Source organism: Microcaecilia unicolor, chromosome 11 (genome assembly GCF_901765095.1).
Source record: "Microcaecilia unicolor chromosome 11, aMicUni1.1, whole genome shotgun sequence".
Classification (NCBI taxonomy): domain Eukaryota; kingdom Metazoa; phylum Chordata; class Amphibia; order Gymnophiona; family Siphonopidae; genus Microcaecilia; species Microcaecilia unicolor.
This window is the reverse complement of record NC_044041.1, coordinates 32,900,391-32,927,689: the sequence shown is the minus strand read 5'-3', so window position 1 is coordinate 32,927,689 and position 27,299 is coordinate 32,900,391. Positions and strand designations below refer to the sequence as shown.

General features: G+C 44.3%; 1 protein-coding gene across 1 annotated transcript in view; it reads left to right on the top strand.

Moving 5' to 3' along the window:
• The window catches only part of ACAD10 (acyl-CoA dehydrogenase family member 10), an 83,734-nt gene extending 68,190 nt beyond the window's left edge, over nt 1-15,544 (top strand). Inside the window, exons 19-21 of the mRNA XM_030217795.1 lie at nt 748-891; nt 1,176-1,253; nt 15,309-15,544. Of these exons, the coding sequence (XP_030073655.1) occupies nt 748-891; nt 1,176-1,253; nt 15,309-15,443 (357 nt within the window). The 3' untranslated portion in view covers nt 15,444-15,544. The remainder of the gene's footprint in view (nt 1-747; nt 892-1,175; nt 1,254-15,308) is intronic.
• Nucleotides 15,545-27,299: the final 11,755 nt, after the last annotated feature.

Below are 27,299 nucleotides of genomic sequence, written 5' to 3'. Positions count from 1 at the left end.
AGTGTTTAGTTTATAGTTTATTAAAACCTGCTACACAGCCCAAGCTGACTCGCAAAACTGGAAGGTTTACAATCCAATAAAAACGTATAAATGACAGTATAGAAAAGAACAACAACATTCGATGGGAAAGAGGATATGTCAAGCAAGCAAGATGGAGATAGCCAAAGGGGAAAGGGAGAGGACTAGAGGGAGATGGGAGGGATGGGAACAAGAAGTTGGCAGAACAGGGAAAGGGAGGGGAGAAAGGCAGGGGGTAGTAACAATTTATGCAGACTCCTAGATGACTAAGTCATTCCCACGAAAAAGCCTGTTTCAAAGCCCAGTTTTTAGATGCTATCTTGACATTCTTAAGACAGCTCAGCCTGAAGGGTTAGTAGAATGGGACCATGTAACATTTTTCACAATTTTGATGTTTTTCATGTTCTACAGCCTAAAGCTGCAGGTACCTAAAGTGGGGTATTTGATTTCTTGGATTAATTACTTTTTTTTATTATAAAGGTTTCTCATTTTTTTAAAGACGTTATTAGTCCATACATGAGGCTGAAATTTGGCAGGATTATGTAACAGACATCCCTCTATCTTGTGATTTAGTTATACCACATACCCTACTTTTGGTATCTTTTCGCTAGCAGGTCACATTTATTATTTATTGAACTTTATTTCTATGTATTCAAGTGGACTGTTGCAGTAACCACAAGAGTTTACTCTAAAATCCAGAAACATCTTATATGCATCTGTACCCTGCAGGTGAAATCCCGAGTAGCCTTTGGGAAACCCTTAGCAGAACAGGGAACTATCATGGCAGACATTGCCCAGTCACGTATAGAGATCGAGCAGGCTAGACTATTGGTACTAAAAGCTGCCCATCTGATGGATACAATTGGTAATAAGGTAAACAATTTCACTTTATTTTTTGTTACACATGATAGTTAAATCCCTAACACCAACACACACATTTTTCTGACTTCATCCTGCACTTGTGTCAACATTGAAATCTTGCATGCACTACTACACATCTTAATATAAATGTATTTTCTTGATCTCCTTTTCTAATTTTTTAAGGTAACTGATTTTCACTCTGTTTTTGTTTTTTGTTGTGATATTCCTGTCATGAAAGTGTTGAAGTGGAATTTCTTATGCCAGTCTCTTTTATTTTGTTGTTTTTATACCGCCAGGAAGCTGCTTTAGAGATTGCTATGATTAAATTGGTGGTTCCAACCATGGCCCAGCGGGTCATTGACCGTGCCATACAGGTCAGCAGAAAAAGATAAATGTTTTTAGTTTTGCAGATGCACATATGATTCAGGTCTTATTTGTCTTGTCTTCCAAGAATCATCCATTTTCTGAGGGTAGAGAGGCCCTTCCCACCCCTTCAGAATTCTGGTAACTAGGATATCATACTTGTCCCTCACTAATACAGGACTAGTGGCATCCATCCATGCTTGGAAATTTGAAAACAATCATGGGAAATAAATGCATCTTACAGCAATGTTTTGACAGGAGCCAGACTGACATGTTATTGGAGTGGAGGAGTGGCCTAGTGGTTAGAGTGGTGGACTTTGGTCCTGGGGAACTGGGTTCGATTCCCACTGCAGGCACAGGCAGCTCCTTGTGACTCTGGGCAAGTCACTTAACCCTCCATTGCCCCAGGTACAAATAAGTACCTGTATATAATATGTAAGCCGCATTGAGCCTGCTATGAGTGGGAAAGTGCGGGGTTTAAATAAAATAAATAAATAAATAAATGTATGTTCCCTCTTAAATAGATAGCACTTTAGTTTGATGCTACTCACCAACAGGTTATTTGAGTGTGAGTCCCAAGATTTGGGAAGGAGGTTCTTGGACCCTGCTCCTGGATTTGGGGTTTTCTTTATGGTCAAGGAGGAATCCTATTGACACCAGGGAGCTGCTGCCAATGTCATTTATTTATTTATTAGGATTTATTTACCGCCTTTTTGAAGGAGTTCACTCAAGGCGGTGTACAGTAAGAATAGATCAAACATGAGCAATAGGCAATTACAGCAGTATGGTATACTAGCAATGTCAACACAATACATAATAGAATATTATAATTGGTAGTGAAGGATAAGGCAAAGTTGTAACTTATAGATGGGTAAGAAAGTAGGAAGAATTAGAAAGTAAGGTGACTGATTTGAAGAAAGTTGCACATGGAGGAGTGGATAAATAAAAAAAGATAAAAAGAAAGCGAAATTTCTTTCAGCTCCTCCCCATGTTTATTCATGCCTTCAAAGAAATGAAGCAAATTGGCGAGGCAAGACTTCCCTTGGCTGAATCCATGCAGACTCTGCCTCATTAAGCCATATTTGTCTATGTGTTACATAATTTGTCAGTTTGGTCAGTACATCTTCTAGGTTCACTACCTAGAAAGATGGTACTGAGCCAAATTGACAAATTAAAGAGTAGTAAATCATCTGGACCGGATGGCATGCACCCTAGGGTACTGAAAGAACTTCTGCTGTTAAATGATTTGGAACATGTTGTTAAAATCATCCTTAGTACCTGAAGTTTGGAGGATGGCCAACGTAACACTGATTTTTAAAAAGGGCTCCAGAGGTAATCCGGGAAATTACAGAGTGGAAGCCTGACTTCACAGCTGGGGAAAATAGTGGAAACTATTATAAAGAATAAAATTACGCAACACATAGACAAATATGGCTTAATGAGACAGAGTGAGCATGGATTCAGCCAAGGGAAGTCTTGCCTCGCCAATTTGCTTTTCTTTGAAGGCATGAATAAACATGTTGATAAAGGTGAGCCAGTTGATGTCGTGTATAAAGATTTTCAGAAAGCCTTTGACAGAGTTCCTCATGAGAGACTCCTGAGAAAATCAGAGTCATGGGATAGCAGGCAGTGTTCTGTTGTGGATTAGGAATTGGTTATTGGACAGAAAACAGAGGATAAGGTTAAATGGCCATTTTTCTCAATGGAGGAGGGTGAATAGTGGAGTGCCACAGGGATGTGTACTGGAACCGGTGCTATTTAACATATTTATAAATGATCTGGAAATCAGAATAACAAGTGAGGTGATTACATTTGCAGATGACACAAAACTATTCGCAGTCATTAAAAAAAAAAGTGGACTGTGAAAAACTACAGGAAGACTTTAGGAAATTGGAAGACTGGGCATCCAAATGACAGATGAAAGTTAATGTAGACAAATGCAAAGTGATGCACATTGGGAAGAATAAGCCAAATCATACTTACCTGATGCTATGGTCCACCTTGGGAGTCAGCACCCAAGAAAAAGATCTAGGTGTCATTGTAGACAATATGCTGAAATCTTCTGCCTAGTGTGCGAAGCCAGCCAAAAAAGCAAATAGGATGCTAGGAATTGTTAGGAAAGGAATGGTAAATAAGACCAAGAATACTATAATGCCTCTGTATCGCTCCATGGTGTGACTTCACCTTGAGTATTGCGTTCAATTCTGTACAAAAGACAGCAAGAGACAAAGGTTTATTAGATGTAATGTTTATTGGTGGTTGGTATGAGTGTATCAACCACCAATAAACATCACATCTAATTAAAAAAAAAAAGATTTATTTATTTATTTTAGCGCATTTATATCCCACATTTTCCCACAAGCGCAGGCACAATGTGGCTTACAATAGTGCATGAAATAATACAATAAGAAAGATAACACATAAGATGACAGAATAGACAGAGAAATCATAGGGGGGGGGGGGGGGGTAAAAAAAAAGATTTGGATAAGTTCCTTGGCTGGATGGACCATTGTTCTGACCCAGTGTGGCTAGTCTAAAAAAAAAAAAATTGCAAAACAGACTCGGGAGCATATTTTTCATGGTTTACTTTGTTGTTTTCCCCAAACACATTCACAAAATGCCTATTTTGTAGTACAAGATTGCTTTGCTAATTGGTACTGTGCACTGTTTCAGAGTAGGGATCTGACTTCATACAATCTATTATGTGTCATAATCTTTACATTGATTGTTCTTTGTCAATAACAGACATTCCTCAACAACCCTCCAGACCAGTTAAGATGCTTGGGTTATGCATGCCTACCAGCAGAGGGAGGCTGATAACACCTGAGTTTGGATACTGTATATCTATCCTGTGCAGAACCCAACCAGTCAGTATTTCTCAGTCTCCAGCAGTGGGTAGACATGGAGTCTGTGCAGCCTGACCGGTCTGGTAGGCTCAGTGGGGTTCTTTGGGTGCTCTGGCTTTCTTTCTTCTCTCTTCACCTCTTCTTTCCGCTATTGGAGCCCTAAACACTGGAATGCTCTCCTGAAACACCTTAAAACTCAAGCGGACCACTCCCTCTTCAAGAAGTTGCTGAAGACCTACTTCTTTGCTAAGACTTTCTCCCCTATTTACACTGCTGATTGATGCACCCTCCCTGACCCTTACCCTGCTTAGTTTCGCACTGTTAGCAACTGTTCCCCCTGTCTATTCTTTGTATACTTTTCTAAGATTCCTACATTGTCAATTTTACTTAACTTTCTGTAAGCCACATTGTGCCTGCATGAGTGGGAAAATGTGGGATATAAGTGAACCATAAATAAATAAATTAATTAAAAAAAAAAAAAGAGGGACCAAAGTTTCCTTTATCTGTGGTGCCTTGGCATGCTTCTGGAGTGTAGGTCCGGTGGAGCTCCGTCCTCCCCCTTGGGGTGTTACACCCGGGTGGCCAGATCCCTCCACCTCCTCTGCCCGCCGGCTGGAGTGGATAGCAGTGTGCCTCTGCTGCCATGTAAGTGCAGGAACCTTGCATGTCTTAGACGGAAAATCAACAAAGCAGATCGTTATGAAAAAATGTAATTTATTAATAGATATTAAAAATTATATACAGTACAGCCTGACACAGGCCGTGTTTCGCCCAGCAGGGCTGCTTCAGGGGCTACAAAACAGATAAAATGACGTTTTAAAACACAATGCAGATATGACAAAAAATAGTAATTATTATACTCACATTACATATATATGTATTTGTATATTGCATATCAAATACCTAAAGTAAATGTAACATGAAATAAATGTAACACAAATATCACACACATACAGTGGGGGAAATAAGTATTTGATCCCTTGCTGATTTTGTAAGTGTGCCCACTGACAAAGACATGAGCAGCCCATAATTGAAGGGTAGGTTATTGGTAACAGTGAGAGATAGCACATCACAAATTAAATCCGGAAAATCACATTGTGGAAAGTATATGAATTTATTTGCATTCTGCAGAGGGAAATAAGTATTTGATCCCTCTGGCAAACAAGACCTAATACTTGGTGGCAAAACCCTTGTTGGCAAGCACAGCGGTCAGACGTCTTCTGTAGTTGATGATGAGGTTTGCACACATGTCAGGAGGAATTTTGGTCCACTCCTCTTTGCAGATCATCTCTAAATCATTAAGAGTTCTGGGCTGTCGCTTGGCAACTCGCAGCTTCAGCTCCCTCCATAAGTTTTCAATGGGATTAAGGTCTGGTGACTGGCTAGGCCACTCCATGACCCTAATGTGCTTCTTCCTGAGCCACTCCTTTGTTGCCTTGGCTGTATGTTTTGGGTCATTGTCGTGCTGGAAGACCCAGCCACGACCCATTTTTAAGGCCCTGGCGGAGGGAAGGAGGTTGTCACTCAGAATTGTACGGTACATGGCCCCATCCATTCTCCCATTGATGCGGTGAAGTAGTCCTGTGCCCTTAGCAGAGAAACACCCCCAAAACATAACATTTCCACCTCCATGCTTGACAGTGGGGACGGTGTTCTTTGGGTCATAGGCAGCATTTCTCTTCCTCCAAACACGGCGAGTTGAGTTCATGCCAAAGAGCTCAATTTTTGTCTCATCTGACCACAGCACCTTCTCCCAATCACTCTCGGCATCATCCAGGTGTTCACTGGCAAACTTCAGACGGGCCGTCACATGTGCCTTCCGGAGCAGGGGGACCTTGCGGGCACTGCAGGATTGCAATCCGTTATGTCGTAATGTGTTACCAATGGTTTTCGTGGTGACAGTGGTCCCAGCTGCCTTGAGATCATTGACAAGTTCCCCCCTTGTAGTTGTAGGCTGATTTCTAACCTTCCTCATGATCAAGGATACCCCACGAGGTGAGATTTTGCGTGGAGCCCCAGATCTTTGTCGATTGACAGTCATTTTGTACTTCTTCCATTTTCTTACTATGGCACCAACAGTTGTCTCCTTCTCGCCCAGCGTCTTACTGATGGTTTTGTAGCCCATTCCAGCCTTGTGCAGGTGTATGATCTTGTCCCTGACATCCTTAGACAGCTCCTTGCTCTTGGCCATTTTGTAGAGGTTAGAGTCTGACTGATTCACTGAGTCTGTGGACAGGTGTCTTTCATACAGGTGACCATTGCCGACAGCTGTCTGTCATGCAGGTAACGAGTTGATTTGGAGCATCTACCTGGTCTGTAGGGGCCAGATCTCTTACTGGTTGGTGGGGGATCAAATACTTATTTCCCTCTGCAGAATGCAAATAAATTCATATACTTTCCACAATGTGATTTTCCGGATTTAATTTGTGATGTGCTATCTCTCACTGTTACCAATAACCTACCCTTCAATTATGGGCTGCTCATGTCTTTGTCAGTGGGCACACTTACAAAATCAGCAAGGGATCAAATACTTATTTCCCCCACTGTATAATAAATGATTATAAACAAGTCACTTAACCCTCCATTGCCTCATGTAAGCCGCATTGAGCCTGCCATGAGTGGGAAAGCGCGGGGTACAAATGTAACAAAAAAATATATATATATATAATACTGATGTACATTCGCATTAAATAAATATAACACAAATATATCTCACACATATAATAAATAACTAAAAAGGTGTAATTAATTTATCATAAATAAGAAACCATTCCACAATTATGTCACGCATATATAATAAATAATTAAAATAATTAAAAAGATAATGAAAAGCAATCAAAAATATATATATAGAGAGAGAACTGCTGTTTGTATCAACTATAAATGATCATGAATAAGGAGCCATATTTACTTAAACATAATATGTCCAAATTCTAATTTTAAGCAAAACAAGACTCCCACCTACACAATGATTCTCTACTGTCAAAATATGGTAGATTTGATGAAACCAACTAGAAAATATCAAAAAATGAATGACAAACTTGAGATTGAATCAATAACAAAAATTGTTGAAAAAAAGAAGAAATAAATAAATAGTAATAAAGAAACTGAATATCCAATGAACTCACATGTACTGAAGACCACAGTCGTGAATCTTCTAGTATATATATTGAAAAAAACAGCTCAACCGAATAAACCAGAAAAATGTGCTGACCTAAATATAAGCATATTGTTTCAAAGACATGTGGTATCTCTGTGTTTAAATATGCTATTGTATATTAATACAATTTGTGTATGTGATAACTTTTCAAGCAATGCTGAAATTATAAGAACCATTATGTGTCAATCAAATGCCTTGTAACAATGGTAATAACTAGAATACTATAGTATTGCACAAACGTTACAATGTATCATTGCTACGATGTAGTCTTTACATTTGAAACCCAACTTCTAGATGGAACATAGGATTAAGTGGAAATGAAGTATCAACATAAGATATGTCAGACACTCTCTTGATTCTGGTAATACTGAAAAAAATGCGGTCCTTCCCTATGAATATGGATCTTAAGGACATGGTCTTGGTAGAGTGGAATTCGCCAGATACCCCTTGTAAAGTTGCTCGGGCCATGACTAGGCATTATCCGATTCTACAGGAAGATAGAGACTCCCTGAAGCCTCCCACTGTGGGTGTGGTGGTGACTAAAATGACTGCCGTTCTGGTGGACAGTGGTGTGGACCTTTGTGACCCCCCAGGATAGGAGTCTCTTCTCAAGCATAGCTTTGATTTGCTGGCGCTGCAGGCTCCATGTGTGGGGGTCTTGTGGCTCAAGCTTGTTTTTGCTGGGCAGAGAAGGTGTTGGATGATTCGATGTTAGAGCTGGAGATGGGCTCCTCTTTCTTGGCCGACGCCCTTTATGACTCGCTGCATGCTTCGGCAAAGAATATGTACCTTATTGTGGCTGCCCGGTGGACACACTGGCTATTGGATTGGGCCGCAGACACGGCTTCCAAGTTCTGTTCTCTTCCCTTTAAAAGTCCCATGGTCTTTGGGGAGGAGTTGGATAAGTTGGCGTGCAGTCTTGGATAAGCTAAGGTTCCTTTGTTACCGGAAGTTCAGTCTGAGTCTAGTGGCTGTGGTGGGTTGGTTTGTGGCCATTTTCGAGAGGCTAAGCATTATCAACTGTCTAGGTCTGGGGGAGCTCCCAGAGTTCGTTGCTTTCAACAGACACAATCCTTTCAGGGCAGCCGTTGTGGAGGTCGGGACTCCACTTCGGGGGCTCCTGGACCAGTGCATAGTTCTGTAGGTATTCTGAGGTACTTAACTGACAAAACACTACTAAATAGCAATTATTCTGGACTCGTGTCTAGGGGAAGCGTACCTCTTTGGCCCAATGGCTAGCTAGCTGTGCTGGAAAAAGGAACAATGCCACAGATGAAATATATATTATTTATTAGGTAAAGAAATATATATATAAATAGTTCTCAAGCAAAATACAAAATAACTTGCTATAAAAATAGATTATCACCAAAATCTAGATAATGATATAAGATTATCCTAATAGACTGACTAAATGAGTGATTACACAACCAATCACAATACTGATATCCTAATGATTATTATGAGAACTTACACCACATGTCTTATGCAAAATACACAGTTAGCAGCTAAATTCACAGACCATAAGTCATGACATAAAACCCATCTGTCTCAGACAAAAGCCAAGGACTAATTATCCCCATGACCCATAGGTAGTATATCCTGTTATCTCAACTTGCAGTCTGTGGCAGACTTCCAATGATAAAAAAGCAGATTCCTCCTCTGAGATTCAAACTGAAGCCTCAGCAAGTCTCTCAGTCCAGGAATAAGTCAGAGATCTGTATTCTGGATGCAGATGACACAGTCATTAGGTAAGGCCGTATATTGTAGCTGAGCTAACCTTGTGAGTTTGTTACAAGGTATGCAGTTCACTGGTGTTTAGGAAATCAGTCTCTTGCTCTTTCCAAGCCTTCTATCCTCCTGCCAGTCTTCCCAGGAGATAACTGGGCTAGTTTGCGACAAAGAATATGTCCTTAGATGAAGTCATCATGGTATGCTCAGCAGTAATTTTCCTTTGTAACAAAGCTGGTTTCTGATGGTTACTGATGCATACAGGCCACAGGCTGTAATATCCATATTGTTATAACAGAATGGCTGTATAGGCCAAGACCAGCAAAGGTGAGATCTCAGGTAAATACTCCTACAGTTCTCAAAGAAGGTGTGGTGGTCCAGCCTCTGATACAGGTGGGTGCTCAGTTGCAACAGTTTACCAGAGATGGACCCAGATCACATCAGACCAGTGGGCCCTCGAGGTCATTCATGAGGGCTGTGTGCTGGAGTTTGAGAGCCTGCTTCCAGATTTGTTTCTCGAATTGCCGTGTCATTTTTGTCTCAAGGCAGGGCGATTCGGGATATGTTGCTTCGGCTGGTCCATCTGGGGGTGGTAGTGTCCGTACCTCAGAGGGAACAGAGGATGGGCTGTTATTCCATTTACTTTGAGGTTCCCAAGAAGGAGGATGCTTATCGACCTATTTTGGACCTCAGTCAATGGGGCTCTCAAGGTTCCATCATTTCACATGGAGATGTTGTGCTTGGTCATTGTTGCAGTTTGGCATGGGGAGTTTCTCACTTCCATGGATTTGACAGAAGCTTATCTGCTCATTTCTGTTTGCATGGCACATCCGCGGTTTCTTCGGTTTTTCTGTCTTAGGAAAACATTTTCAATTTTGTGCTCAGCCGTTCAGGCTCATGACTGTGCCTAGGACATTTTCCAAGACGATGGTGGTTGTGGCAGCAGCCCTTCAGAAGCAGGGCATCTTGGTCCATCCATATCTAGATGACTGGTTGATTCAAGTGAAGTCCCATTTAGAGAGCGAGAGAGCAACTGGTCAGGTGGTGTCTTTTCTGGAGTCTCTGGGCTGGGTGATGAACTCAGCTAAGAGCCAACTATAGCCATCTCATTTCCTTGAATATTTGGGGGTTTGGTTTGACACGCTGGTGGGGCGTGTGTTTCTGCCACTTGCTCGGATCAGTAGGCTGCAGGGGCATATTTAGGCACTGTTGTCAGAGAGCACCCCCTCGGCCTGGTCCTACCTTCAGGTACTGAGCTTGATGGCAACTGCATTGGAAGTGGTACCGTGGGTCAGGGCTCACATGAGGCTGCTGTAGCAAACTCTTCTTTCCCGCTAGTCTCCACAGAAGCAGAATTTGGAAGTGCGGCTTCTACTTTTGGGAGCTCTCCAGAGCAGTCTACAGTGGTGGTTTTGCACTACTCATCTGGAGAAGGGCATGCCTCTGAAGTCGCCGGAGTGGATAGTTGTTACCATGGACACCAGTCTGGGGGGCTGGAGAGCTCATTGCCTCGGACAGTTGGCTTAGGGTTGCTGGTCGATGGAAGAGTCTCGCTGGTCATTCAGTCGGTTGGAGACACGGGTGATCTGGTTAGCTCTTGAGTCCTTCCAACCGCTCCTCCTTGGCAAAGCCATGCGGGTCCTCTCCAACAATGCTATGGCTGTGGCCTATGTAAATTGGCAGGGTGGCACAAAGAGTTGGGCAGTTGCAGAAGAGACAGCATTGCTGGTGCACTGGGTGGAGTCGCATCTTCAGGACCTCTCCTCAGTACAACTATAGCTTGGTGGCTAAAGGAGGCGATTGCTTCAGCTTATTTGCTTAAAGGTTGTGATGTTCTGTTGGTGCTTAAGGCACATTCCTCTGGGGGGGGGGGGTGACTACCTTTTGGGCAGAGAGCAGTTTGATTCTGCCACAGGACATTTGTAGAGTGGTGGTGTGGTCTTCTTTGCATTCTGTCCATTATGGTCTAGGGTCCCCAGAAGTCAGATGTCAGCTTTACAGAGGTGGCGTGGAAAAAGGTATTTTATGTAAAATTAGGTGTACTACAGGGCCGAAATGTATTGCAGCTGGTGCTGTGGGTCTGTCTCTGTTTCTTTGTGTGTCTGTAAGTGCATGTTATGTCTGTCCTTCTGTTGGGCTGAGGAGGGGGATGTGTATGGAATGGCTTTCTCAGAAAGTGTGTGTGTGTGGGGGGGGGGGGGTGTACTGGGTGTGGGTATGCCTGTGTCCTGGGTGTGAATGTGTCCTTTTGTATCCCTGAGCTCCCTTTTTCCAGCATATTCCTGTGTAATAATTTAGAGGCAGATGCACTAAAGCTTAATGAGCCTTTAATGACCCTCCAACGAGGAAAATTTGATCCGTTGCATGCATCAAAGGGCTTTTACCGAGGAAGCTAGCAGCTAACGAAAACGGAATGGAGATGAGCAATTAGTGTGAAAACCCCATTGAAACGAGATGCACTAACCTTTTCCGATTGCCTTTACGCAGGAAAAAGGCAGGAAATCTAACGAGAGGTCTGGACCTCTCGTTAGGACAGCTCTGTGCCAGGAAAAATCATAAAGTGAAAAAACAAACAAACTGTGAGCCAATCCCAGCGCATTAGCAGAGCTAATAGCGCTGTGATTAGTCAAAAGGAAACTGAAAGGCACAATCCATAAACAGAAGCCTCTACAAGCCCCAAGGAGTTCAAAAATAGTCTGATGTGCCGTGGATTGATTCCTACAGCAGCAACTGGGGATTTTTTTTTAAACTCCCTAGTTGACAGGACATGGAAAGTCTCATGACCATCAGGCAAGGAAGGTCAAAGCAATAGAAGCCTCATTCAGCAGCAGTGAGCCATGAAACGAAGCTATTACTTGGCTGCAAGTTACAGATTGAATAAATAAAACACACTGAACCACCTGAGAATGCTTTCAACCCTGTTTTCGCACAGCCCCGGCCCCCCTCCCTTCCTCACTACTCTGTCTCCCCTCAGCTCCGCCTCCCGACATCCTCCGCCCTGTGCCCCGCCCCCTCTTGGGGTCGTCGCTGCCATTCCCCTCCTCCATCGGGCCCCCCTCCCTCTTACCGGGCCCGTGCAGCGCCTCTCTCCTCTGTCCGAAGGCGCTGCACGGGCAAGAAGAAAGCTGATGCCTGCCTTCGCCTAGCTTCGGTCGCGCATCTCTCTCCTCCTGCGCCCGCCCCTGTCTGACGTCATGTGCAGAGCAGCTAACATAACGCTTGGCTGCTCTGTGCATGACTTGGGGGCCGATTAACGATGTGTATTGTGATTCTTTGATACATTGTACGTTTCAATACCGATCTCAGCATGTGTGACTTTTTTTTTTGGTGCATTCTTCGTTTTTTTAAAATCCTTAGGGACTTTAACGATTTAGATTTGTTTACCTTTGGTTGCTGCATCTGCCTCTTAGTTTCTATGAGCTGATGTCTCCTGATTACCCAAGAGATGTGGATTCTTTTGAAGTCAGTTTCTTGGAGACCAGTTGTCTGAGTTCTATTGTTTGTGCTGAGCACTGGGTCTGGCCTCCTTTTGTTACTCTAAAGTACAGGTGCTTAAGACATGCAAACTAAGCCCCAAAGGCAGGAAAGGCATCCTGTTTACACTGTCATCACTGTCATACCAAAGGTGTTCAGGGCTGCTTGCAGTATTTCCCAGAGGCCTTTGGGTAGGCTCTGAATCTTCAGTTAGGCTGACTTTCAGGTTGAGCTTTCAACTGATGCTGACACATTCCTCTGTGAAACATTGCAGAATTGACGTGCAGGTGAAAGGGGCAGCTGGTTTGACTTCTGGTTTCCGGGGGGTTTCTCTCCCTTAAGGGTTTACTGCTTTGGTATTTTCCTAGCATCTTGACCGGTCTGGAGGGTTGCTGAGATAGGTGAAATTAGGCCTTAACCTGCTAATTTTCTTTCCTCTAGACTCTCCAGACCGGTCAAGAACCCTCCCTATTTATTGTGTTTTGCTCTAGCTTGCTGTGGTTGTTTACCAGTGCACATGAGTAGAAAACCTGTCAAAAGAGGTAACATAGTAGATGACGGCAGAAAAAGACCTGCATGGTCCATCCAGTCTGCCCAACAAGATAAACTCATGTGTATACCTTTACCTTGATTTGTACTTGCCTTTTTCAGGGCACAGACCGTACAAGTCTGCCCAGCAGTATTTCCCGCCTCCCAACCACCAGTCCCGCCTCCCATCACCGGCTCTGGCACGGACCGTATAAGTCTGCCCTCCACTATCCTCGCCTCCCAACCACCAACCTCTCTTCCCCCACCTGCTCCGCCACCCAATTTCGGCTAAGCTTCTGAGGATCCATTCCTGCTGCACAGGATTCCTTTATGCACATCCCACGCATGTTTGAATTCCATTGCCGTTTTCATCTCCACCACCTCCCGCGGGAGGGCATTCCAAGCATCCACCACCCTCTCCGTGAAAAAATACTTCCTGACATCTTTTTTGAGTCTGCCCCCCTTCAATCTCATTTCATGTCCTCTAGTTCTACCGCCTTCCCATCTCCAGAAAAGATTTTTTTGCGGATTAATACCTTTCAAGTATTTGAACGTCTGTATCATATCACCCCTGTTCCTCCTTTCCTCCAGGGTATACATGTTCAGGTCAGCAAGTCTCTGCTCATACGTCTTGGAACGCAAATCCCATACCATTCTCGTAGCTTTTCTTTGCACCGCTTCCATTTTTTTAACATCCTTCGCAAGGTACGGCCTCCAAAACTGAACACAATACTCCAGGTGGGGCCTCACCAACGACTTGTACAGGGGCATCAACACTTCCTTTCTTCTGCTGATCACACCTCTCTCTATACAGCCTAGCAACCTTCTCGCTACAGCCACCGCCTTGTCACACTGTTTCGTCGCCTTCAGATCCTCGGATACTATCACCCCAAGATCCCTCTCCCCCTCAGTACCTATCAGACTCTCACCGCCTAACACATACGTCTCTCGTGGGTTTCTACTCCCTAAATGCATCACTTTGCATTTCTTCGCATTGAATTTTAATTGCCAAACCTTAGACCATTCTTCTAGCTTCCTCAGATCCCTTTTCATGCTTTCCACTCCCTCCCGGGTGTCCACTCTGTTGCAAATCTTAGTATCATCCGCAAATAGGCAAACTTTACCTTCTAACCCTTCGGCAATGTCACTCACAAATATATTGAACAGAATCGGCCCCAGCACCGATCCCTGAGGCACTCCGCTACTCACCTTTCCCTCCTCCGAGCGAACTCCATTTACCACCACCCTCTGTCGTCTGTCCGTCAACCAGTTCCTAATCCAGTTCACCACTTCGGGACCTATCTTCAGCCCATCTAGTTTATTTAAGAGCCTCCTGTGAGGAACCGTGTCAAAAGCTTTGCTAAAATCTAAGTAGATTAGATCTATAGCACGTCGATGATTCAATTCTCCAGTTATCCAATCAAAGAATTCAATGAGATTCGTTTGGCACGATTTCCCTCTGGTAAAACCATGTTGTCTCGGATCTTGCAGCTTGTTGGCTTCTAGGAAATTCACTATGCTTTCCTTCAGCATGGCTTCCATTACTTTTCCAATAACCGAAGTGAGGCTTACCGGCCTGTAGTTTCCAGCTTCTTCCTTATCACCACTTTTGTGAAGAGGTACCACCTCTGCCGTTCTCCAGTCCCTCGGAACCTCTCCCGTCTCCAAGGATTTATTAAACAAATCTTTAAGAGGACCCGCCAGGACCTCTCTGAGCTCCCTCAGACATGTTCTGTTTTCCTGAATTCTTGACTGGTGCAGGTCAGTCTGCTGGTTGCAGTCTGTCTGCAGAAGCACAGTTCTTTTTGTGGTTGGCCAAGGTACAAGGTTCTGTGGTGTTTTTCTTTCTGTGCTTTGTTATTTAGAGTGGCCTAGTGGTTAGGGTGGTGGACTTTGGTCCTGGGGAACTGTGGAACTGAGTTCGATTCCCGGCATAGGCAGCTCCTTGTGACTCTGGGCAAGTCATTTAATCCTCCATGGCCCGCCGCATTGAGCCTGCCATGAGTGGGAAAGCGCGGGGTACAAGTGTAACAAAAAAAAAATACTGAATGGTTGGGTTCTGTACAGGATAGATATACAGTATCCAAACTCAGGTGTTCTCAGTATCCTCTGCTGGTAGGCGTGCATAACCCAAGCGTCTTGACCAATCTGGAGGGTCTAATGAAAAGAAAATTAGCAGATAAGGCCTAATTTCACCTTATAACTCCCTCTAGAGTATCATAAACGTTGTATGCTGATGCTGGAGACCAATTTAAATGTGTATTTTCATATGTTTTATATATAGAATGAACCTGGTGCCTTAATTTTTCATAAAAATGCTTCTCTTTTAGGCCTTTGGTGGTGCAGGACTCAGCAACGATTACCCACTTGCTCAGTTTTTTGCCTGGGCACGTGCACTCCGTCTAGCAGATGGTCCTGATGAAGTTCACAGGGTAACCGTAGCTAAAATGGAGCTGAAATGTTAAAACTGTTTCCCTGCCATATACATGAATGAATCAATAATGCTACACACAGAAGGCAGAGGAGGAATTTCATCAAAACATCATTGTGTTAAAAACAAAAAAACCTAAACAAACTTTTTTCCTCAAAAGGTTGAAGTTACTGTCTCCTACTTCTGGTAACAAATGATTAATTCATCTCATCTCAGGATATTAAAAAACGTAGCTTCTCTGAGAAATTGGCCATTGTTGTGGCCTGCCTCCTTATATACATCATGCCAGTGCCCACTGGTTTTGGATTCCACATGAAAAAGGAGAACTCAGGCCTGTCAACCCTTCCCTTCATTCTGCTTAACCCAACAACCTATATTTTTCTCAATGAAGCAGCTTTAGAAAAAAAAAACAAACACGATTCTCTAGCGTAAAAATTGTCCTATTAACAAAAGATTTGCATGAGTACAAATCTTTAGTATAGTATAGTCCAGTTTCTATCACATACCAGCCTTCAAGTGAGCTTTCATGTTTGTTTGTAGGAGGACAAAACTCAGAACATGACTGATTTTTAAAGAAAGATTAACTAGCAAAGTGACAGTGGTGATGTTTTGAGATGTTTCCTCTTTTAGGAAGCCGAGAGATTTCAGAGAGTTTGGCACTGGCCAGGCTCACTCCTTGGAGTCTGCCCTAGTCCCCAGTGTGTAACCCCACCCTGCACTGTGAATTTTATTTGTGCTGCTATCCAGGTGCCTGAAGACCCTGCACCATACTAATACACTAATCTTACTTTTAAAGATGATAAATGGTGGAATATAGCTTTATTTTTCTGATATTTTGATTTGGATATATTTTCAGGTTTGTTATCAGAGCCTAATCTATTATAATAAAAAAAATGGAAATGGATTTGCTGCACTAATGTTGTTTCTTGCAAATTTAACATACTTCCTTCCCCCCATACATCTTTTACCCAAGTATTCTGTTGCTGCCAAACTCCTCCTCCAGCTGATATGATATGTGGCACTCCAGGACTGCAGGAGATACATTCCAGCTCATGGTCTCTGTGCTCAGAGCTGGATTGCTGGCAGGCAGTGCCTGAGTGTCGCCAGCAGAGATGCGGTTTAGATAGAAGGTTTTTAACAGGTAAGTGGTGCAGGAAGAATGGTGAAGACCAGGGTTTGAAGGAGGGGGGAATGAAGGCCTGGGAGGGTGGGGCAGTATAGCTTGCAGGTGCCTAAGGTGACAAACCTAAAACTGGCCCAGCTAAAGAAGCGGATTGTTTACACATAAAGAACTAGATTCTATATATCACGTCTAAAACTTCAGTGCGGAAATTAAATTCGCCTAAGCGCATTCTATAAAGTGCATGCCACTACCTTCTCTTACATGAGCACGCAGTTATGGAATGCACTACCTACAGACCTGAAAACAATCGACGAAACAACTATCTTCCGTAAATCTCTGAAGACATATTTCTTCAACAAAGCCTACAATGAGAACCGATAACCTCACTAATCCACCTCACCAACCCACTCAGTTATGAAAGCCCACCTTCTATAACTACCCTAATCACTCCCTTCCTTCTTCTCTCTTCCCTTACTTAATCTCTGCACAATACTAACTGTTATCTGATATCCTGGAATGACAATGTTAACAAGACTATGTAAGCCACATTGAGCCTGCAAATAGGTGGGAAAATGTGGGATACAAATGCAATAAATAATAATAATAAATTTAGGCATACTTTATAGAATAAGCCTAAATTTCTACGTAGCGTATAGAATCCGTCGAGTGCTGCTGTACGCAACTAAATTTAGTCATGGGTAGTTACACCAATAAAACCTGGTGTAAATGCCAATGCCCAAATTAGGTGCAGAATGGGTGTGTTCTATAACAACACGCATAGATTTTAGAAATACCCACGACCCACCCATTCCATCCTCCCGCACTTATTTGACAGGTCTGGGCTGTCAAAAGCCCAAACCTGTCAAACGTGGGCTGTAGGTCCATGGGACCACCAGGCCCTGACTACCCCTGCCTCGAGCAACGGGGGCTGGAGGTCCGGTGGACCTACGGTCTCCCTGACGATCCTCCCCCCCCCCCCCCCATGTTCAGGGAGGGCTAGAGATCCAGTGGGTCTCCAGCCCCCCAATCCCCCAGCAAGTGGTCCAGTGGGCGCCGACCAAGCCCCCCCCCCCCAGCGACAGGGGGGCTGGAGGTCCACTGGACTGCCGGTCCCCCTAACCCAACACCCAGCATTGGCAAGGGTCCCTGTGTGATGGTGTCACTCCATCTGCTGCCTCCACTACCTTGGTTGGAGGAGGGACGCAGCCTGCTTCCCTCCGATGCTGCAAAATGGCAGCACCCAGCCCTGCCCAGCGCATCCTGGGATGTGCTAGGCGGGGCTACACACCATATAGGGGAACTCCCTTATATGGTATGTAGCCCCGCCCAGCGCATCCCAGAATGCGTTGGGCAGGGCTGGGCGCTGCCATTTTGCGGCATCGAAGGAAGAGGAGGAAGGCAGGTTGTGTCCCTCTTCCAACCAAGGTAGGGGGGGGCGGCGGATGGAGAGACACCATCACACAGGGACCCTTGCCAATGCTGGGGGTTGGGTTGGGGAGGGGGAACCGGTGGTTCAGCTGACCTCCAGCCCCCCTGTCGCTCGATGCCCCCCTGGGGCTTGCTCGGTGCCCACTGGACCACCAGAGACCATTTGTTGGGGGGGCTGGAGACCCACCCGATCTTCAGCCCTCCCTGACCCTGGGGGGGGGGGGGGTGGGATCGTTGGGGGTACCGGAGGTCCACCGCACCTCCAGTCCCCTGTCGCTGGGGGGATGGTTTGCATTGTTTGGGGAACTGGTGGCCTGCCAGCATGCAAATTCATGCTGGACAGGGCTCACTTTTCCTCCCCAATGATCTGCAAACCCTAACGCCAGCTTCGAGCTGGCATAGGGTTTGTCGCAGCCAGCAACCCAATCTTTGGCGCACTGGTCGCTGATCATTGGGGATGAATACGTTAAGCGCTGATTAGCATGCATTTGCATGCTACTTGTGCTAAGAGCCCTGTTTAGCATGCATTTGCATGCAACTTGTGCTAAGAGCTCTTGAGCGCATTTCACGCACTCAAGGGCTCTGATCATGGGGCGGTAGCAAACGCCGGCGCTAGTATGGCGCTAACAGCCTCTAGTGCCGGCATTTGCTTTTGATCATCTGCCTGCAAGGGAGAAAACAAGTGTACATTGAACTTTGTACCTGATTTGGGGTTTGGCATTTTGTGTTGCCACCTACCAGAGCTGGTCAGGCGGCCATGTGCAGTGACTTTGATGTGCTCCACCTAGTCTCAACTTCAGTTAAGTCAGGCAGCGCTTGGGGCTCAATACAATAGTTCAAACTCTAAAGCTGCAAGAGATAAACTTGCAGCTTAAAAGGGAACAAAGTGAAGGAAAAAAATTAAAAGAATCAGGATTTGCAACTTTTTTTTTTACCGTGACTACATATTGTAGTGGCCTGGCTAGTGGACAAGTAGTTAGACTTGTTTTTAGATTCTAGCCTGAAAATAACTATTTCTTTAAGACACACATAGCAGAGCCAGTATGTTTCCATTAACTCTCACCCTTATTGCAGCAAAACCAGTTTTACTTGCTAAATGTCTCAGCATGGTATTGCAATTGCTTGTTTCACTCTGTTTCTTAGACGGCCTTGCATTACATAAGTACATAAGTAATGCCACACTGGGAAAAGACCAAGGGTCCATCGAGCCCAGCATCCTGTCCACGACAGCGGCCAATCCAGGCTAAGGGCACCTGGCAAGCTTCTCAAACGTACAAACATTCTATACATGTTATTCCTGGAATTGTAGATTTTTCCCAAGTCCATTTAGTAGTGGTTTATGGACTTGTCCTTTAGGAAACCGTCTAACCCAGTGATGGCGAACCTATGGCACGCATGCCAGAGAGGGCACGCAGAGCCGTCGCTGGTCCACCCGCCCTCCCTCCTACCCACCAACCCACCATGCACCAGGCCTTCTCCAGATGTTTCCCATGGGTTGTCACCATTTCAGTATGTACACTGATAGCACTGTTTTCTGAGGCATTAGTTCCAGGTTGAATGGAGGAAAAGACTAGTTATCCAGTCACCTATATATTGTTAAAGGCTAAACTGTCACAAAAATCTCCACTGCCATAATTTTAGGGAAAGGGAAATTGGACTTATATACTGCCTTTCTGAGGTTTTTTGCAACTACATTCAAAGCGGTTTACATATATTCAGGTACTTTATTTTGTACCAGGGGCAATGGAGGGTTAAGTGACTTGCCTAGAGTCACAGGGAGCTGCAGTGGGAATCAAACTCAGTTCCCCAGGATCAAAGTCCACTGCACTAACCACTAGGCTACTCCTCCACTCAATTCCATATTCTTCTATTTTATATTGTATTTTTTCAAATATTTTTCTGTTTCTTTTTCCTGTTATTTCATAACCCCCGAACATTTCAAACAAGCAGCATGAAAATAGCAACTTACCTTTACTAGGCTGAGCTCTTATGGAGTTTCCCTGTTTCACTATAATTAGCTTCTTCAGGTGCTGCCCTTCAAAATACACCACTGCTGCTTCTGTGGCAAAAGGTTTTACCTTAGAAATATACTTAATATAATATTAATATTAGGCTAGAATCTAGTATATATATGACCACGTTCTGAATGTGTATTACTTCACTGTTTGAAGAGCAGGGTAAGCTGTTAGGTGACCTAGAGGGGCATAATCGAACGCCCATCTCCATGGGCGTCTATCTCCGAGAACGGGTATGTGAAGGGGCGGGACAGACCGTATTTTCGAAAAAAAAAATGGGCGTCCTTTTTTTTTTTTTTTTTTTGATAATACGGTTTGTGCCAGGCAAATGCATCGGATTTGAGCTGGGCGGTTTCGTTTTTCAGCGATAATGGAAACCAAAGGCGCCCAGCTCAAAAATGAACAAATCCAAGGCATTGGGTCGTGGGAGGGGCCAGGATCCGTAGTGCACTGGTCCCCCTCACATGCCAAGACACCAACCAGCCACCCTAGGGGGCACTTGTAAAAATTAAAAAAAAAGTTAAATACTTCCCAAGTCCATAGCTCCCTTCCCTTGGGTGCTGAGCCCCCCAAACCCACTGCCCACAACTCTACACCATTACCATAGCACTTATGGCTGAAGGGGGGCACCTAGATGTGGGTACAGTGGGTTTTGGAGGGCTCAACATTAACCACCACAAGTGTAACAGGTAGGGGGGATGGGCCTGGGTCCACCTGCCTGAAGTCACACTGCACCCACTAACAACTGCTCCAGGGACCTGCATACTGCTGTGATGGAGCTGGGTATGGCATTTGAGGCTGGCATAGAGGCTGGAAAAAAAGTTGTTAAAGTTTTTTTTTTTTTGGTGGGAGGGGGTTAGTTACCACTGGGGGAGTCAGGAGTGGTCATACCCGATTCCCTCTGGTGGTCATCTGGTCATTTAGGGCACTTTTTTGGGACTTGTTTGTGAAAAAAAAAGGGTCCAAAAAAGTGACCTAAATTCACGCTAAAAACGGCCTTTTTTTTGGATTATCGGCCGAAGGCGCCCTCTGCTTGGCCGATAAACGCCCCAGTCCCGCCTTCACCACGCCTCCAGCACGCCCCCGTCAACTTTGTTCGTTCCCGCGACGGAGTGCAGTTGCAGGCGCCTAAAATCGGCTTTTGATTATACCGATTTGGGCGCCTTTGCAAGATGGGTGCCCATCTCCTGATTTGGGTCGAAATCTGGGCGCCCATCACTTTCAAAAATAAGGCAGCTAGAGACTTTTAGGAATGGAAAAACATTGTAAGTCATTTGTATTGTGGGAGCAATTTATGACTCCAATATATTATGGATAATCTGATGGTCAAGAGGTGAAGGAGACTATCACTGAGACGATAAATCATACTATGGAGTCAGTAAACTAACTTATGCTCCTGTAATAATAATGAATCTTTTTATATATATTCTTTGTTTTTATTATATATTCTTTTGATCCTTTTGTGTTCAAGATGCCATATTCTGTATATAAGGATCTGGTATTTCTCCAAAATTCAGAACATATCTTGTCTGCCATTAAGACTTGTATGTTCTCATATATCGATATATCAATAAACAATTGTTAGATTGAGCATAGGCTAGTATTTTTTATTTACAGTTCACTTCTTAAACACTCCTGGCTCTTGTCCATTCGATGTGCCTATTCAAAGAAAAAAGAGATCAAATCTCAACTTTATCAAAGCAATTTCTGGACCCAATCAGATCACACCAGATTACCTTTAACCGGAAGTGCAGATGTTCTGTGTGGAGTACTTATCCTAATGTCAAAATGGTGCCTATGTTTTAAAAGAATGCTGTAACTACTAATCACTGAATTTCAATTAAAACATTCAGTATTCATTGGTTGAAATACTAATGCAATGTAGTAAAGCATCCCCATTAATGAAAGGGATGCCATATTTTAATACTCATATTAATGAATCTTGTCCAAAATCCTTCAGAATTCCAAAAATTAAAAAAAAAAATACTCTCTAATCTTGCTGTACATTCAAACCTACTGGATGCAAACTTTTCAATTTAAAGATCCAACATTGGCCCAGATGCACTAAACGTTTTTCATCGTTAAATGAGCCCTTAAGGCAGAATTTCCTATCCTTTCCATGCACTAAAGCCTATTTTCTGACGACAGTAGCAGCTAACGAAAACTGCATGCAGATGAGCAATTCTTCTACAAATCCCATTGAAATGACATGCACTAACCTTTTCCGATTCGTTTAACGCAGGAAAACACCTTGAAATCTAACGAGAGTCTGTACCTCTCGTTAGGGCTGTCTGTCTGCTAGAAGTTTACAAAATCCATTAAAAAAAATAACTGGGGGGGGGGGGGCGAAAACGCATCAGGGGCGACCTTTATTGACGCCCCAGGTCGCCGCTGCTCCCCTCTCCCTCAGCACCAAAAAAGAAAAAAAAAAGGATCGGGAGGGGGCAAGGGCGCTAGTCATGAGCGTCCTGTATGGACGCCTTGCCCCCCCCCCCGCTGCTCTCCGCTTCCCCCCCCCAACGCACGAAAAATCTCCAATTTTAGCAGCCCCGGGCCGGCCCTCCTCCCTTCCTGTGTATTCTCCCACACTAGCTCCGCCTCCTGCCATGCTCTGGTCCCGTGCCCCGCCCCCGCCGCCCCCCCTTTGGTCGTGGCTGCCGCTCCCCCCCTCCAACGACCCCCCCCTTTGCCTTACCGGCCCGTGCAGCGCCTCTCACCTCTGCTGCACGGGCAAGAACAGCTGATCGGCGATTCTGAAGGCCTCAGACGTCCCTTCTTTCTTCCTGGGCCCGCCCTCCTCTGACGTAGGAGGCGGGCCCCCCCAGCTGTTCTTGCCCATGCAGCAGAGGTGAGAGGCGCTGCACGGGCCGGTAAGGCAAAGGGGGGGGGTCATTGGAGGGGGGGAGCGGCAGCCACGACCAAAGGGGCGGGGGCGGGGCACGGGACCGGAGCATGGCAGGAGGCGGAGCTAGTGTGGTAGAATACACAGGAAGGGAGGAGGGCCGGGCTGGGGCTGCTAAAATTGGAGGTTTTTTTCGTGCGGGGGGGGGGGGAAGCGGGGAGCAGCGGGGGGGGCAAGGCGTCCATACAGGACACTCATGACGAGCGCCTTTGCCCCCTCCCGAAACACACGTGTTTGGGGGTGTTTTTTTTTGTTTTAACAGCTGGGCCTTTGTGGCATGCGCAGAGCAGCCAGCATAACGCTTGGCTGCTCTGCGCATGCTTTAGGCGCTGATTAACAACGGGTTTAACGATTCTGTGATACATCCTACTTTGCAATACCGATCCGAACATTTCTGAAGTGTTTTTGTAGTGCATTCCTCGATTTTTAAAAATCGTTAAGCACTTTCACATTTCTTATTTTTTAACGTTTGGTTGATGCATCTGGGCCATTGTTCTGTTTGTGTAAGAACTTTTTTCTCCATCCCCCTCTCTTGTTCAACTAAATTTGGTCTGTGACAAAACACTGTAAGTTCATCATGTGAGAATGCTCTTGACAATGGGTCACAATTGGTGCTTCTTGTTTCTGTTGCTGTAACCAAAACCTATATTCATTCACTTTGACTTTAAAAGGACAAGTAGTCTTACCAATGTAACATTTCTGACATGGACGTTTAATATCATAGACCACACAATCACTATTACAGTCTGTATGATATCTAAGTTTATATGTCCCTTTATCCACCGGATAAAAGGACAGTAAAGATAAGTCGCTATTTTCACGCTGTTTGTTTGAAAGTGTTTGGGGGTTATGAAAGAACAAAAAAAAGAAAACATACAATATAAAATAGAAGAATGTGGAATTAGGTTTTAAAATATGGCAAAATTATGGGGGTGGAGGTTTTTGTGACGGATGATGGTAATCACAGACAGTTTAGCCTTTAACAACAATATATAGGCAACTGGTTTATTAAAGTCTTTTCCTCCATTCAAAATAAAGGCCATTTGAACGAGTGGGCAAATTTTACCCAGAAATGTTCTCAGTGTATATTAGTGACTTACAAAGATTGGTTGGTTGAACATACAGTTAGTAAGTCCTTGAGCCTAATGAAAGTGAGGTAAGAATACTAACAGGCAATTTTGAGATAATCCAGGAATGTTTAATGTCAAAATGATGAAACGTTTGGCACCCACCAGACAGGACTTAATAGTAAGATCTGAGTTTCCTATCACATTGTAAACCATAAAGTTATACTGCTTTGTCACCTGATCACCCATCCTTCTCTTCCTGTTACACACCAAATCATCACAACTTCACCGTATCCCACCCCTACTTTTCCCCATGAGACTGTCATTTGAATGCTATTATGTTTTCACTTACATATTTTGATATGTCATCAGTTATTTAAAAATATTTATTAAGTGCTCTGTCCACGGTTTTAGGTGGTATACACAGCAATGTACGTAGTAAAATATCATAAAAGCAAACAGACCACTGACAAAATAAAACACTAGCACTATAAAACACAAAAAAAACAGCTTGCAAAAAAAATAAAAAGTGGGTCACTTGCATAAAACTTTGCTCATATTTGATCTGAAAGGTGGTAATGCATTTGAAAATTAATTAAAAAATGTATTAAGTTAGTTCCATCAACAAGGTATTAGCTTTTCTTTTTTATTTCTATGCATTACCTTGAATTAAAGGAACGGTTTGAGCCCAGAACATTGCTGGGAGCATGAATGGTGTTTGTGATGTGTGGTGATGGCTCTGGAGATGTCCCATAACTTAAAGGAACACTGCGCCACCAATTATTTAATTAAAATTAAGTTGGGGACACATGTTCTGACCCATAAAGGGTCAATTTAATGCTGGACTGTGTTCGCGACATGAATGTTATGATTGCACAATCACACGTAGGAATTGTGTAGTTTTTATTAATTGAGTAAAGGGGGGGGGCTATCAAAAAGCATACAAATGACCCAAAACAGAAAAATCGTGCATGTGCAGTAGGTGTTGCAGAGACCTGCACTGACACCTGCTATTATAAATACATCTAATATAATAATTTGCACCTCCAACGTTCTGAAACTGACTCCGTGGCAGCGTGGCAGTGAAGCCGTGTAGTGTTTCTGGGGTTCGTAATCGCCCCGCCCTCGCGACTTCAGAAGGAGAAGGGACCAACCGCAGGCAATCGCACTCGCTCTCACTGCCCCGCCCTCGGAGGGAAGGGAAGGCTGCATAACAACCCGCAAACAAACGTTACTCCGTCCCGAACAACCCTGATCCCCTGCCCCCCCTCTAGCCACCCAGCAATTCTCCATAATCCCCTGCCCCCCTCCAGCCACCCAACGATTCATCTCGCTCTCTTGATTACCTCCATCGAAGCGGCTGCGTCATTGAAAACCATCTCGCTCTCTTGATTACCTCCATCGAAGCGGCCGCGTCATTGAAAACCCTGCCTGTCTCCAGCCTTCCCTTTGAGTTTGTTCCCAGAGTCCCGCCTTCTGACATAATTTCCTCTTTCCGCGAGGGCGGGACTCTGAGGGAACAAACTCAAAGGGAAGGCTACAGACGGGCAGGGCTTTCAATAACGCGGCCGCTTCGACGGAGGTAATCAGGGGAGCGAGGAGAATCGCTGGGTGGCTGGGGGGGGGGGGGCAGAGGACAGAGGAGAATCACACACACACACTCTCTCACAGACACACTCACACCCAGTCACACTCTCTCGCTGTCACACACATTCACTTGCACATTTACTCTCTCCCTCTCACACAGTCACTCTCATATACACTCCGTGCAAAACCTTGCTAGTGCCCGTTTCATTTCTGTCAGAAACAGGCCTTTTTTACTAGTATGTTAATGATTTACAAAGTGGCAATAATGTTAGAAATGTAATAACTCAAGTACGCAAAGTTGCCAGATGTGTGCCATAGTTTTGTTTGTGGCCTTTTTGAATGCAAAATGTTAGAAATTGAAAGTGACTCATTGGGTGTATTCAATTCTGGATTTCTAAAAGTGCAGATTTTCACATAATTTGCATGTGGGCATGGCTTTGACCTGATTTATGAAATTAAAATGCAAAAATTATGGTTTAAAATGTTAATATACATTAGAGTAATGGAATGCTAATGGAGGTTTGTTTGAAAGCTGAGCTCTGATTGGCTGCACTGCTCAGTAAGCGAAACTTGTATGAACCAGTTAGGGGGAGAGCAAAGGACACCTTGGAAGAGAGCAGAAGCACTGCTTGAGGTGTGAGAGAAATTGGCTTGTGAGTGAGAAGAATCTTAGAGAGTGAATGAGAGAGTTTGTTGATTATGATTTGTGAGAGAATGTGAAGATTATATATATATATATATAGTTCTCAGTGAACAACTTAAATATTTCAGTAAAATTGAATAGTTTCCTGAAAGATAATATTTTCTGAAAAAGATTAGTTATGCAATATTGTCTCAATCTAAGAAGAAATTCCTGTCAGAAGTGCTTTTGAATTAAGTACACTGTTCTGAAGCCAAAGGTTTTTCAGCTTGAAAGTTAATATTAAAGCAAAAAGTTCATATCCTGAGAAAATTAAAAATAAAACAAAACTGTTGACTATAAAAATATATGTTTTTCAGGATTTAGTCATAAGAATTTAGAAGGCTTAAGAAATTGATTTCTTGAGAGTAAGAGGAATCTTTTTCATCTCAAATACAATATTCCTTCATTGGAAATATTTAGGGTCTGTTGACTAAGCCACATGACCAGGGGCGTAGCCAGACACCCAATTTTGGATGGGCCTGAGCCCAAGATGGGTGGGCAGAAGAACTCCGCCTTGTCCCACAAGTGATTTGGTCTCTCCCTCTCTCACCTGCATGCCATATGGTCTCTCAAATATTCCCCCTCCCCTGCATACCCTTTAAATAGCAGATTTTCACTGACAGCGAGCAGCAACTACACACTGCTCATGTTGGCCCCACAGCCTTCCCTCTGATGTAACTTCCTGTTTCCGCATAGGCGGGAATACATCAGAGGGAAGGTTATGGGGCCAGTGCAGACAGTATGTATCAGTCGCTGCTCACTGCAGGCAAAGATCTGCTATTTAAAAGGTTTGCAAGGAGGGACAGTTGTTGAGAGTTTTCGGCTGGTGGGAGGTGGGGATCCATTCCAGCCACATCATAGGTGTGCTGATACTGGGTGGGCCTGAGGCCAAAGTGGGTGGGCCTGGGCCCACCCGAGCCCACCCTTGGCTACGCCACTGCACATGACCTTGCCGACACAGCCCATTCAAAGTGAATGGGCTGTGTCAGCACTAGTGCACAGCCAGCCACGCTAGCAGCTTAGTAAACCCCAGCGTTAACCAAAATTTTCTCAGTTATCTAAGGGAATGAATGTGGCATACGTTTG